At 43.3% G+C, this 11971-nt stretch overlaps 1 protein-coding gene across 6 annotated transcripts; it reads right to left on the bottom strand.

Moving 5' to 3' along the window:
• Positions 1-222: 222 nt before the first annotated feature.
• CCNA1 (cyclin A1) lies at positions 223-11750 on the bottom strand. Of its 6 annotated transcripts, none has more exons than XM_006057535.4 (9): positions 11469-11750; positions 10899-11084; positions 6901-7147; positions 6590-6714; positions 5910-6133; positions 4338-4542; positions 2260-2373; positions 1007-1140; positions 223-495 (listed from the first exon to the last, which is right to left on the bottom strand). In XM_006057535.4, the coding sequence occupies exons 2-9, from the start codon at positions 11061-11063 to the stop codon at positions 444-446; spliced, it is 1266 nt and encodes a 421-aa protein (XP_006057597.1). In that variant the 5' UTR covers positions 11064-11084; positions 11469-11750; the 3' UTR covers positions 223-443. The 6 variants fall into 6 exon arrangements, with proteins under 6 accessions (XP_006057597.1, XP_025118701.1, XP_006057599.1 ...); XM_025262916.3 differs by having other exon boundaries at positions 10899-11087; positions 11568-11750; XM_006057537.4 differs by having other exon boundaries at positions 11568-11750.
• Positions 11751-11971: the final 221 nt, after the last annotated feature.

The following is an 11971-nucleotide window of genomic DNA, read 5'->3' as shown; positions in this document are numbered from 1 at the left end:
CAGTTTATGGAGAGCTACATGAGGAGTAAAAAGATAGGAAGAGAAAAGTCTCAGGGTAGCGATTTACCAAACATGAAAATCTCTGGATTCTTTAGAACACTTAATCCTAACAGCATACCGGATTTATAAAACCAATGTAGAAGCACTCTTAAAATAGAAAGACATTTGTAATACTCTCAACTAAAATTCCAGGCAAGCATGTCAGCCACAGTCAGCAGTAAATAAGTCTAACACATGGTCAGAAGGCAGGTTTATTCTTTAGAAAGTACTAGACTATATTACAAGCTACGTCTAAGAGAACCTAAATACACTTACATTCTAAAAAGTATGTCACCTATATCGCAGCAACACGAGTTTGACACAACCTGCAGAAAACCTGTAAAAATCACGACCAAGTCTGTTGATCAGGAGGTTAAATTCCGAAGGTGCTTCGGTTCTGAAACTCACTGCAGAGGAAGCACCGTGGGTGGCTCCATGAGAGACACGTGCATGTACCTGAAACGAGGCCCACAGCAAGCTCAGTACGCGCCAAGGACTTTGGTTTCATAAAATCTCACATGGGCCCCAGAAAACCGTCTGGTAGTTTTAATGGAAAGGAACGAGCTGGCTGACTAGATGTACTCTGGAAAGTGTTAGTTGCTCAGCTGTGTCTGACTCTTTGCACCCCCATGGACTATAGCCCACAGGATCCTCTCTCCATGGAATTCTCCAGGCAAGAATACTGGAGTAGGTAGCCATTCCTTTCTCCAGGGGATCTTCCCAACCCAGGGATTGAACTCAGGTCTCCTGCATTGCAGGCAGATTCTTTACTGAGCCACCTGCTACTCTCCAAGGTGACAAATTATAAATCTAGGCCCTGCCAAACTGATATTCTTGGTTTGACATGCGACCCTACTTTTCCAGCCCAGCACCACATACAATTTGTTCTGTTTTTTAATTCTGAAATTACTATCACTTACTAAAGTTTTAAGTAGTGAGCCTAGATAAGAGAATATCTGGAACTTACTTTGAAGCCTTGTACTTCTCCCTGATTGCTTGCTGAGGTCGATGGGGTATACTGAGGCACGTTTTATGTAGCTCACTCAGGCAAGGCACGATTTCACTTAATGAATAGCCTGTAAATGTGGCGAGGGTTTCTGGCTAATCAAGACAAAAGAAATTTGTATCATAGAGCTTTAAGATCTTAATATATGATATCAGAAATCTGAAGATAAAACTGTGAACTGAAGGGAGTTAATAGGTATACTTAGTAAGTATCCATGTTCATCTCAAAAGAAACCATAATCTTTCTTCAGAGCCTTTAGGAATCAGGTATTAGGAAGAACAGTCAGAGTTCTAAATTTGCTCATATTGTACAATTATAAATGCCTAATTTAGGGGAAGTTTATTCTCTTATGAGCAGGATTTTTACTGGCCCCTGAAGAGCTTCAACTTACTTGAACACTCTATTTAGATAGAATATGGAAAGATTCTTAGCCAAATGCAGAATAAGAAATAAGAATTTTAGAAAATAAAAGTAGATGCCCTGCTCTCTTAGCACAAAAGTGAGCCTTCAGAACCAAATCTTAGGGGCCCATCTCTAATCCTGCCAGCTATCATGAGCCAAGAAGCAACAATAATTCCCTGTTCCCTTGAAAGCCTCATACAACCTCTGACCATCCTAACTGGACCAAGGTTCTTTTACATGGAGGGGAAGAGTCAACATCCTTTGCCTTGAAGTGGTCAGTGCTTACGCTACAAGGGCACTCCCTACGTACGTGTGGGCACTGGGGTTTCCAGGCCAGCTTCCACTGAACGAGCATGTCACCACCACCTCCTTGACTTCCTGCACCCTCGGCGCCCCAGTGAGCTAAGCCACAGATCCAAGCCATGAACACTGACCAGCTACATGTTGTAATCTGGGGGTTAGGCAACTAGTTCCTTATAAAACTAACTCTCCCTCCTAACAGGCTCACCAGTTTTAAGCCTTGAGTTACTAAATAGACTTTAGACAGGCCTTGAGGATCATCTTGTTGGTTAATCACTTGTTGTTGTTTAATCACTAAGTCTCTTTTGCAACCCCATGGATTGCAGCCTGCCAGGCTCCTCTGTCCATGGCATCTCCCAGGTAATAATACTGGAGTGGGTTGCCATTTCCTTCTCCAGGGGATCTTCCCAATCCATGGATCGAACCCACATTTCCTGCACTGCAGGATACTTTATCACTGAGCCTCCTGGGAAGCCCAAGTATCATCTAGAAAGAATCAGTTAGAATCTTACCCAGAAGTGCCTGTTCACAGTGTAGTTTGCCAGGCAATAAGCAGCTGCAGCTATCAGTGAAGGAAGGTATTTCAAGAACGGGTCAGCTTCAAGGAGACTCAGTTCTGCTACATACTAAGCACAAGAAAGAAAGTCTCATTGGAATTAGGAATCTGGCTAAGGTTCCAAGTAAACCTAGAAATGTCAAGGGAACAAACTGTCATCTTTGTTCAATGTGTATCTAGTGATAAGCACAGAAATAGATGCTCAAAAGTATTCACTGAGTCAATAATCACCATGCCTGTCCATAACCAGAATAACATCTATGTTTTAATACATTTGCTGCTGCTAAGTCGCTTCAGTCGTGTCCAACTCTGTGCGACCCCATAGATGGTAGCCCACCAGGCTCCCCCGTCCCTGGTATTCTCCAGGCAAGAACACTGGAGTGGGTTGCCATTTCCTTCTCCAATGCATGAAAGTGAGAAGTGAAAGTGAAGTCGCTCAGTCGTGTCCGACTCTTCGAGACCCCATGGACTGCAGCCCACCAAGCTCCTCCATCCATGGGATTCTCCAGGCAAGAGTACTGGAGTGGGGTGCCATTGCCTTCTCCTTTAATACATTTAATTACAAGTAAATTTCAATATTGTATAGGCAAGGATCAATATTTGGCCTATCTATACAGTGTAAGTGATAGGTTACCTATACTAGTACTGCAGGTTTATGCTGGTCAAATAGCATTCCTCTAGCCACTGGAGAAGGCAATGGCACCCCACTCCAGTACTCTTGCCTGGAAAATCCCATGGACAGAGGAGGAGCCTGGTAGGCTGCAGTCCATGGGGTCGCTAAGAGTTGGATACGACTGAACGACTTCACTTTCACTCTTCACTTTCATGCATTGGAGAAGGAAATGGCAACCCACTCCAGTGTTCTTGCCTGGAGAATCCCAGGGACGGGGGAGCCTGGTGGGCTGCCATCTATGGGGTTGCACAGAGTCGGACACGACCAAAGTGACTTAGCAGCTAGCCACTGGAGTAGATTGGAGTCTTCAGTGAAAGGCAAAAATATGTCCATATTATAGCTATTAATTTATCAGGTGGGGGTGGGGAGGGATAAACTGGAAGATTTGGATTGACATATGCACACTACCACATATAAAGCAGATAATTAATAACCTACTGTAGAGCACAGGGAAGTGCAAGTGAAAGTCACTCAGCTGTGTCTGACTCTTTGTGACCCCATGGACTATATAGTCCATGGAATTCTCCAGGCCAGAATACTGGAGTGGGTAGCCTGTCCCTTTTCCAGTGGATCAGGCAGATTCTTTCCCAACTGAGCTGTGAGGGATCACAGGGAACTCAACTCAATACTCTATAATGACCTACACGGGAATAGAATCTAAAAAAGGGTAGATATACATACATGTATAACTGACTCACTTTTCTATACAACAGAAACTAATACAGCATTGTAAATGAAGTATATTCCAGTAAAAAAATCAATTAAAAATTTATCAGGCAAGTGCATGCAGTTCACTGGCTAGAACAGTATCAGGGAGGACTTATCAGATTAAAAGAAGCATACTGGGAAATTTATAGAGATGTTCTTATTGCTCTTTGCATAGCATATAAATACCAGATATATTAGATAATAGTGGATGGGAACCAGGTTTTCCAAACCAATACTTTAGTGACTCTAACTAAAGTTCTAGGACTCCAAAATGACCAAATAGTGCTTCTTTACTTAACATGTTAGAATGAGATTAGAGCCAAATCAAACCATATTTATCTTGTTTCCTTTCTGTAAACCTAAGAGGTACTGCTTGCCTGTGGTCTGTATACAACAAGAGAATAGTTTCCAAGCTTACATTTTTTTTTTCTAAGACCTGTGGGTGATTAGACAACCCACATCTGCCAAACATGATTAATGGAAATGTCTCGTCGTTTCTTCAAACATGAAGAAGTCATGTTCTTCAAATTAGTTCTCTTCCAATTGCTAAAAAGCTTTTCTGGGCCCTAGGCAAAGAACTGAAAAGGAAGGAAGAACTGAAGGAGGCTACTTGTTTTATCCAGTTGGCACTGAGGTTCCTGGGAGTGGCCTACCTTGGCCAGGTTCTCAGTCCTGATGCACACTCCCTGCCTCCTTAAGTACTGAAGGAGGAACTGGTTGGTAGTTGGCACGGTCAGATCAAAAGCCAGGACCTTCAGGAGCAGGTGCTCCATTCTCAGCAGTTGTCGTTTTGTGTAGGTGTCATCGGTTATGTACACAAACTCATCTACTTCGGGTGGATATATTTCTTCATATTTCCTACAAAAGGGAAAGGGTTTGGGAAAGTGAAGTTTGGATCCTCTGACTCTCTTTCTTGTGCTATCCCAACCAGGCTTGTCATGTGGCCCTTGTAGACTTAAATATCACTTATAAATCATGAAATGGTACAGGTGTGAAAAAATACAGACGCTTGTTTCCATAAAGAGCATGAGTATGACAAGGATATGTCATACTTACTGCCCTGAGTAGTAAAGAGACAATTTTCAACTAGGGATTTTAGGTTTTGGTGTCTGATAAGCTGAAAGATTCTGAATGACAGACATACGGGTATAAATTCCTCTTAATTCTACAGACTTCATCTTGTGGAAAAGAATTTTATGTTGAACATGATGACAGGGGAAAAAAAAAAAAAAAAAAAAAAAAAAAAAAAACCTCCTTAGCCCTTAGATTTTTTTTTTTTAAAGATTGTACCCAGCTTTTTCTATTGAATTAGCAAAAGATGCTATGTATCCGAGAGAAAGATAATGATTTCACTGGTATCAATTCTTTGCTTTTGCTTTTGCTTTTGTTTCTCCTTTCCACAGGGAAATTTTTGCAAAATTATAGTAATTAATAAGTATAAAGTCTGAGACCAGAAGAATAGAAAGGAAACTACTATTCACCATCAGGTCACTTATTTAAAAGAAACTTAGTCACCCCAGTGCTTTTCTACACAAATAAGGCTTCCCTGTTGGCTCAAATGGTAAACAATCTGCTTTCAATGCAGGAGACCCAGATTCGATTCCTGGGTTAGGAAGACCCCCTGGAGAAGGGAACGGCTACCCACTTCAGTATTCTTGCCTGAGGATCCCATGGACAGAGGAGCCTCGTGGGCCACAGTACTTGGGGTCGCAAAGAGTTGAACACAACTAACACTTTTACTGTTAGCCACAACCCAGACCTTTTCTACACAAATAGATATTGTTATGAATGACTGATAGTAACAGGAATTAGCTAAAATAGCTTATTCACTGTAACCAAATAAACTGGGTTATTATGAGTCATTTGCTAGAACCTGGAGAAGGCTTACATAAACCCAAATCTCTTTACATGGGGCTTTTACTCACAGTAGAATATAGCCCAAACACTATACTACAAAATAATTGAACTAGATTCTGAATTTGAGCTGATGGTTGCCTTAGTCATGATACTGAACTTGTTAAGAGGATCCTTCAACATCCAAGTTGAAGAGTGAACATGTGGTGAGATTCAGTTTCTCAGTAAACACTGTAAAAATAATGATATTTTATCAAAGGAGGCATGAGTAAGTTTTAATTATCAAGCACTGTATTTCTCCAATAAATGGGAACAGAAATCAAGTGTTTAGACAGGCTGACATTTCACGATATTTGAGCTGAAGGACTTACGAAGCCAGGAGAATAGCTGCTGTTCCTACAAGCTGCAGTTTCCCTCTAAGAACAGACATGCAGGAAAGAAACCTGTCCAGGAAGTTGACAGCCAGGTAGAGGGTCTCTGCGCGGAGCTTGTACTCTTCTCCGACCTCAGCCAGCCAGTCCACCAGAATGGTCCGCATGCTTTCTGTGATGTCTGGTTGTTTCCTCATGTAGTGCGCCTTGGGCCTGTGTCTGATCTGTTTGGGGAGAGAGTTTTTTTGATGTTTAAATAGTTGTTATCTTAGAAGGATTGCTCCACAGTACAGTTGCTATTTTTAAAAAGCTCATGAGCAGAGGTTAGCAGGAAACTCAGTCAAAAGCCAGAGAAATCTGTACGTAATGATATGGAACAAAGGGTGCAATTCTGGTTCTGTAATGCAATTTAGTTAACGAGTAACTTCAAGGAGGGGGGACATGGCAGTAATGGTTCTTCCCAAGAGTGAAATACTTAATATACAAACCCTTTTGAGACATAGAGAAATAGTCCAAGTAACTGCTACTCACCGCACCCAACTATTATTTTTCATAAACGTTCTCATGTTTAGATGTCACAAGAATGCCATTTGCTAGTGGTCATAGCCAAGAGCATATAACTATGTTAATACAGAGTGCTTCGGGTGCTGGAAATTGAAGGAGAAGTTGGAAAAACTCACTTCAGCTTCTCTAAGGTACTGATGAATTTCTTCAGCATATTCAGTCACATTTATCACATCTGTACCAAAATCTGATGCATCTTCAGACTGAGAGTAGAGAGATGAATCTACCAGCATAGGGGAAACTGCAGGGGGTTCAACATTATCAGGTAAGACATTTCATTTCAAAACTAGTTCCATCCACTAACCCTCTACAGGCAGCTGTGAAAACAGTTACTATTCCAGGGAGTTCTCTTGCTAGTTCTATGCTACTGAACAGTGCAGGTGATTACAAAGACAGGGTACCGTCAGCCATGGGCGCGTCCCATTACCTGTGTTAAAATCCAACAGGAAGTGAAGGTCTGATTTGAGTGCGCTGGTGTCTACTTCATACGCATCCTCTAATGCCATCCCCTTTCGCCCTGGGCAGCTATCTCTGTCCCCCTGTTCAGGCTCATCCATGTAGATGTCAAATCCTTGCTTGGCAGGTGCCTGAACCCTACTGTCAGACAGCGCTTTCTTTCCAGCTGGAGGGTAGACATTTTCTGATCCAGAGAAACACCTGAGTGTGGTGAGCTCCTAGAAAAGGATGAAGTTTTTGTGTTAGAGGCTTACCCCAGAGCCCGCATAGGTGCTGAGAACCCATGTGACTCAAACCAGCAGGCTGCAAAGATGAGAGGAATCTGAATTTGAAATATCCATGTCTGCAACTGAATTTCAGAACCTGAAACTTCCAAAGGATTACTTTGCCCTTATCTTTGTCTATATGTGACATCTGGGGAAGGAGCTAACCTAAGATTTGTCATCTTCCTCACGTATTTATCAAAGGAATGCAAAATTATAGAAAAAAGGAAAACCTACAGCTCTCCTCCAAAGTGAACTAGGTACCACATGTTGGGGAGCGGGGGTTGGGGGGGACTGTAAATCAGCTTTTGTGCTTGTAGCATGCCAGGTTTTTATAACAACCATGCAAGGTTCTTGACACATAGTTACACAATCCTCCTTAAAGTCAACTTTTAGTCAACAGCCTCCTGGAAAGGTCCCATTTATACAGTTATTCAGAAACATGATGTATTTAGAAATGTGTGCTATGAGTTAATTCTCTTACAAGCTATGGAACACTATTATATGACATAATGAGAAAGAGAAATGAAATTCTAGACATTTTTAAAAGTACAATCAATAGCATTTTCTCAGCAAATTAGATGTGGGGTGGAAGAAAAAGAAGAGTCAAGGATGACAAAGTTTGGGGGTTAAATAATGAGAAGAATAGATATTCCACTTACTGAAATGAGGAAGACTTTGGGAAGAGCAGGTTGGGGCTGGAGTCAGTGTTTGGTTTCACCTAAGTTTGAGATGCCTACTGCATGATCCAAGTGGAGCTGTCAAGTAGATAGCTAACTTGAGCCTGAAACTTAGCTGAGAGTTCCAGACCAGAGACAGAAGAGGGAATCATCAACAGAAAGATGGTATTTGTTGCCAGGAGACTTGAACAGATTGTGAAGGGAGTGAGTGCCAATTCAGATCAAATACTAAGCTCTAGCACACTCTAACTTTCAGAGAGTGGATGAAGAAGAACCAAGATAATGAGGTGTGGCCAGTGAGCGAGATGAGAAATCAGAAGAGAGCTATGTTCTCTGGGCTAAGTCAGGAGAAACTACTTCAAGAAAGGGAGAATGACCAGTAATGTCAAACGCTGCCTTTCAGACAAGTAAAGAAAGGATTACGAATTGAGTCAAAGAGAGGGACTTCCCAGGTGGTCCAGTGGCTAAGACTCTGCACTCCCAGTGCAGGGGACCTGGATTCAATCCCTGGTCAGTAAACTAGACCCTGCATGCCTCAGCTAAGAGTTTGCATGCTGCAACTGAAGAACCTGCATGCCACAACTAAGACCCATTGCAGCCAAATAGATAATAATTTTTTAACAAATATGTACAACTTTAAATAAGAATTGAGTCAAAGAGAACAGAAGAAGAAATCGAGATAGAGTATTTGTTCAACAAATACTTGCATGCGACCCTGGCCAGGTATGGTTTTTCTAAACACTGGGAGTACAGCAGAAAACCTGACATCACAAATCCCCATCCTAATAGAGTTTATAGTAGAAAAATTCTCAAGAAATACTGCCATAAATGGGACAGTTGCTGTAAAGAGCTTTGTAGTTGAAAGGTTTTTAAGATTGAAAAAAAAAAATCACAATATATTTGCATTTGGGTTTGACCCAGTAGAGAAGAGAAAACTAAGAAGAGAAAGAAGAGCTGATGGAATGATATCCTTGAAGAAGCAAGAGGGCATCAGGTGTGCCTCACACATGGGGTGCACCTTGCATAAGAGCAGGAATACATAGGTCACACAGCAGGAGGACGGTGGCAGGGTATACGATACATGGGGGCATGTGGAAACTCTTACAGTTGCATCTATATTTTTAGGAAAATAGGATATAAAGTTATAAGCTGAGAGGCAGGACGGAGATAGAGGCTTTAGAGGATAGAGAAGGGAAAGTATAAAATAAAAGATTTCTGTAGGACGGTTGTAGAGGAGGAATCGAACCGGGAAATGCAGAGGCAGCACTAAGCAACATAGAGGGTAACTAACAGTTAGGAATTCACAGTGAAACCACTAAGCACAGGGGTAACTGCCCATTCAGGAGAGGTGTTAGACTTCGTGTTTTATTTATTTATTTATTTTTAATCGGAGGATATTGCTTTCCAATTTGTGTTGGTTTCTGCCATACATCAACATGAATCAGCCACAGGCATACATATGTCCCCTCCTGCTTGAACCTCCCTCCTACCTCCCACCTCATCCCAGCCCTCTAGGTTGTCACAGAGCACTGGGTTTGAGCTCCCTGCGTCACACAGCAAATTCCCACCAGCTCTCTATTTTACATAAGGTAATGTACATGTTTCAGTGCTACTCTTTCTATTCATCCCACTCTCTCCTTCCCCCACTCTGTTAGACTTCACGTTTAAAGAAGTACACCACGTCGCTAAGCAAATTAAGTTTGTTAAAACCACCTTTACTCAGTTTTTTCCAAAGCTTGAAACAGATTACTTTGGGTAATTTTCTCCCACTAACCAGATGCCACCAAGACACAAATGACTTGTGTCATTGTGTAGAAGAGGAGTAGGAGTAGTCAGTAGATGAGGAGAAGCTTCTGATCTGGCCTCCATCATGACTTTTGTTTGGGTGGGAAGGCTTTCTCAAACCTCTGAAATTTTCTCACCTGTAAAATGGAAAGGATACCTGCCCACCTACTCCACTATACTACTGCCAATGTCGTTCCACTATAGATATACAGTACAAGCTTATGAGAAGCTGGTGTAATAACAGACTTGAGGAAGTTTTTTTGTTGTTGTTGTTTTAATCTCAAAATGCATTCTTAAGGATCCAAACTCCTTATTTGCATTTTAAATGTTGAATTTATTTACCCTCTGTTTACATTCTGTTAAGGGAGGTACCTATGATTAATTAAGCACAAGCAACCAGACATCAGATGGCCCACGATCTTTTGCTCAACTGTCCATTATCAGTCCTGGGGAGAAGCTGACTTTCAAAGCACACATTTAGAAGTAATCTAGTATACTGTGATCCAATCCTGATTCTAACACCATCACCAATGAACTTAAAGGTTATTGGAGATGCTTCAGGCACAGCCTAGGTCAATCTGAATACCATTCTGATCTAGAGAAACACCAGTACCACAAGTTTATTTTGGAGAAAGAAATCACAACCCACTCCAGTATTCCTGCCTGGGAAGTTCCATGGATAAAGAAGCTTGGCAGGCTACAGTCCATGGGGTCGCAAAGAGTCGGACACAACTTAGCAACTGAACAACAATAGTTTATTCTGGTGCATTCACAATGGCCTTTAGCCCAGAACTTAAGTGCTTCCCTGGTGGCTCAGAGGGTAAAGCGTCTACCTGCAATGCCAGAGACCCAGGTTCAATCTCTGGGTCAGGAAGATCCCCTGGAGAAGGAAATGGCAACCCTCTCCAGTATTGTTGCCTGGAGAATCCCATGGATGGAGGAGCCTGGTAGGCTACAGTCCACAGGGTCACAAAGAGTCAGACACGACGGAGCGACTTCACTTTCACTTTCTTTTAAGTGACTTTACACACACTTGACTTAAACAGTTCCTAATAACAAAGAAAATTATTCAATATTGCTAGCTGAAAAAGGGACCTTACACAGTGATCATTTAAAAAATCAGTGCTCCTATAGACCAGATTCCAGGGCTGAATACTCAAGGGGAGTTTGTGCAGAAAATCTCAAGAGATCCCACTTCCCACCAAGACACGAGGGCCTTTCCAGCTCTTCCCAGGCATTACCTGGCCATAGGTCCTCTGGTACTGCCCATTCTCAGTTAGCACTCCTAGTACTGTTCTTTGTGGCGGATCCTGGCCCAACTGGCCTCTGGTTATCATCTGACAGGCATCAGGACCTCGGGACACTGGGGCCAGCACTACTCCACTCTTGGAGCTGCTGAGATGCATGGCCTCAGTCTCCACAGCTTACTGCTGTCAAGGAAGGAGAAACAGACAAGCCGGTTAGTCAGCCTCTTCCCCAAGGATCCAAGGATGCTGAGACTCTCTAGAAGACAGAGCCCTGTGACACATGATCTTCCTTGCAGTTATTAGGTTTGAAAGGGCCTGAGCCACAGTGCAAGTGATCAAAGCCGCTTTAAACCAAAACGGTGATTTGAATCTCTCCAGCCTTTCTTCCAATACCTGGCTGATGGCTGGAAGGAGAGAGGAATATGACAAACCTCTAAGCCAAGATACTAACCCCCACATTAGTGGGGAGTCCAAACCTACAAGCCCGGGTCTTTCCTAGCTGTGATGCTTATCCATTACTCCACCATCCCCTTCCCTGCAAACCAGTGACCCAGGATACATCACTGTGGGAAAGTACGTCCCCTTCTCAAGTGACAAGCAGAGTGCTCTTCCGCGGCCTTCCTCCCACAAGACAGAAGGCCCCAAAATCTGCTTGGAACCCACAGCGGACCTCGCTCTTCTCAGTCTTATCTCTTTACACATAAGTCTCGAACAATTAGCAAATGCACACGAGGATTGGGAATAAGGGTCCGCTGAAAGGGGCGGGGCCGGGGCGGGGCGGGGCGGAAGGGGAAGGAGGTGTTAATAGATTCTAGCCGGGGCGCTGGGCTCCCAGCGTCCGCTGCCCAGCTCAGAGCTAATTACTTTCAACTCCCCCCGCCCCCCGCCGGCCCCCGCGTCTGTTGAATCGGCCAATCAGCGCAGCTCCCGGGCCTCGCGGGGGCCGTTTCCATGCCAACCGCAGGGGGGCGTGCGCGCTCTGCGGCCTCATCTCTATGGCGACCTCCTCACCCGACACGCTCTGGGAGGTCGCACCGCGACCCCCGGGCGTTCAGGGCTGGGTGGGG

Source organism: Bubalus bubalis, chromosome 13, assembly GCF_019923935.1.
Source record: "Bubalus bubalis isolate 160015118507 breed Murrah chromosome 13, NDDB_SH_1, whole genome shotgun sequence".
In the NCBI taxonomy this organism is placed as follows: domain Eukaryota; kingdom Metazoa; phylum Chordata; class Mammalia; order Artiodactyla; family Bovidae; genus Bubalus; species Bubalus bubalis.
Note: the sequence above shows the minus strand (reverse complement) of the source record. Positions and strands in the feature narration are given on the sequence as shown.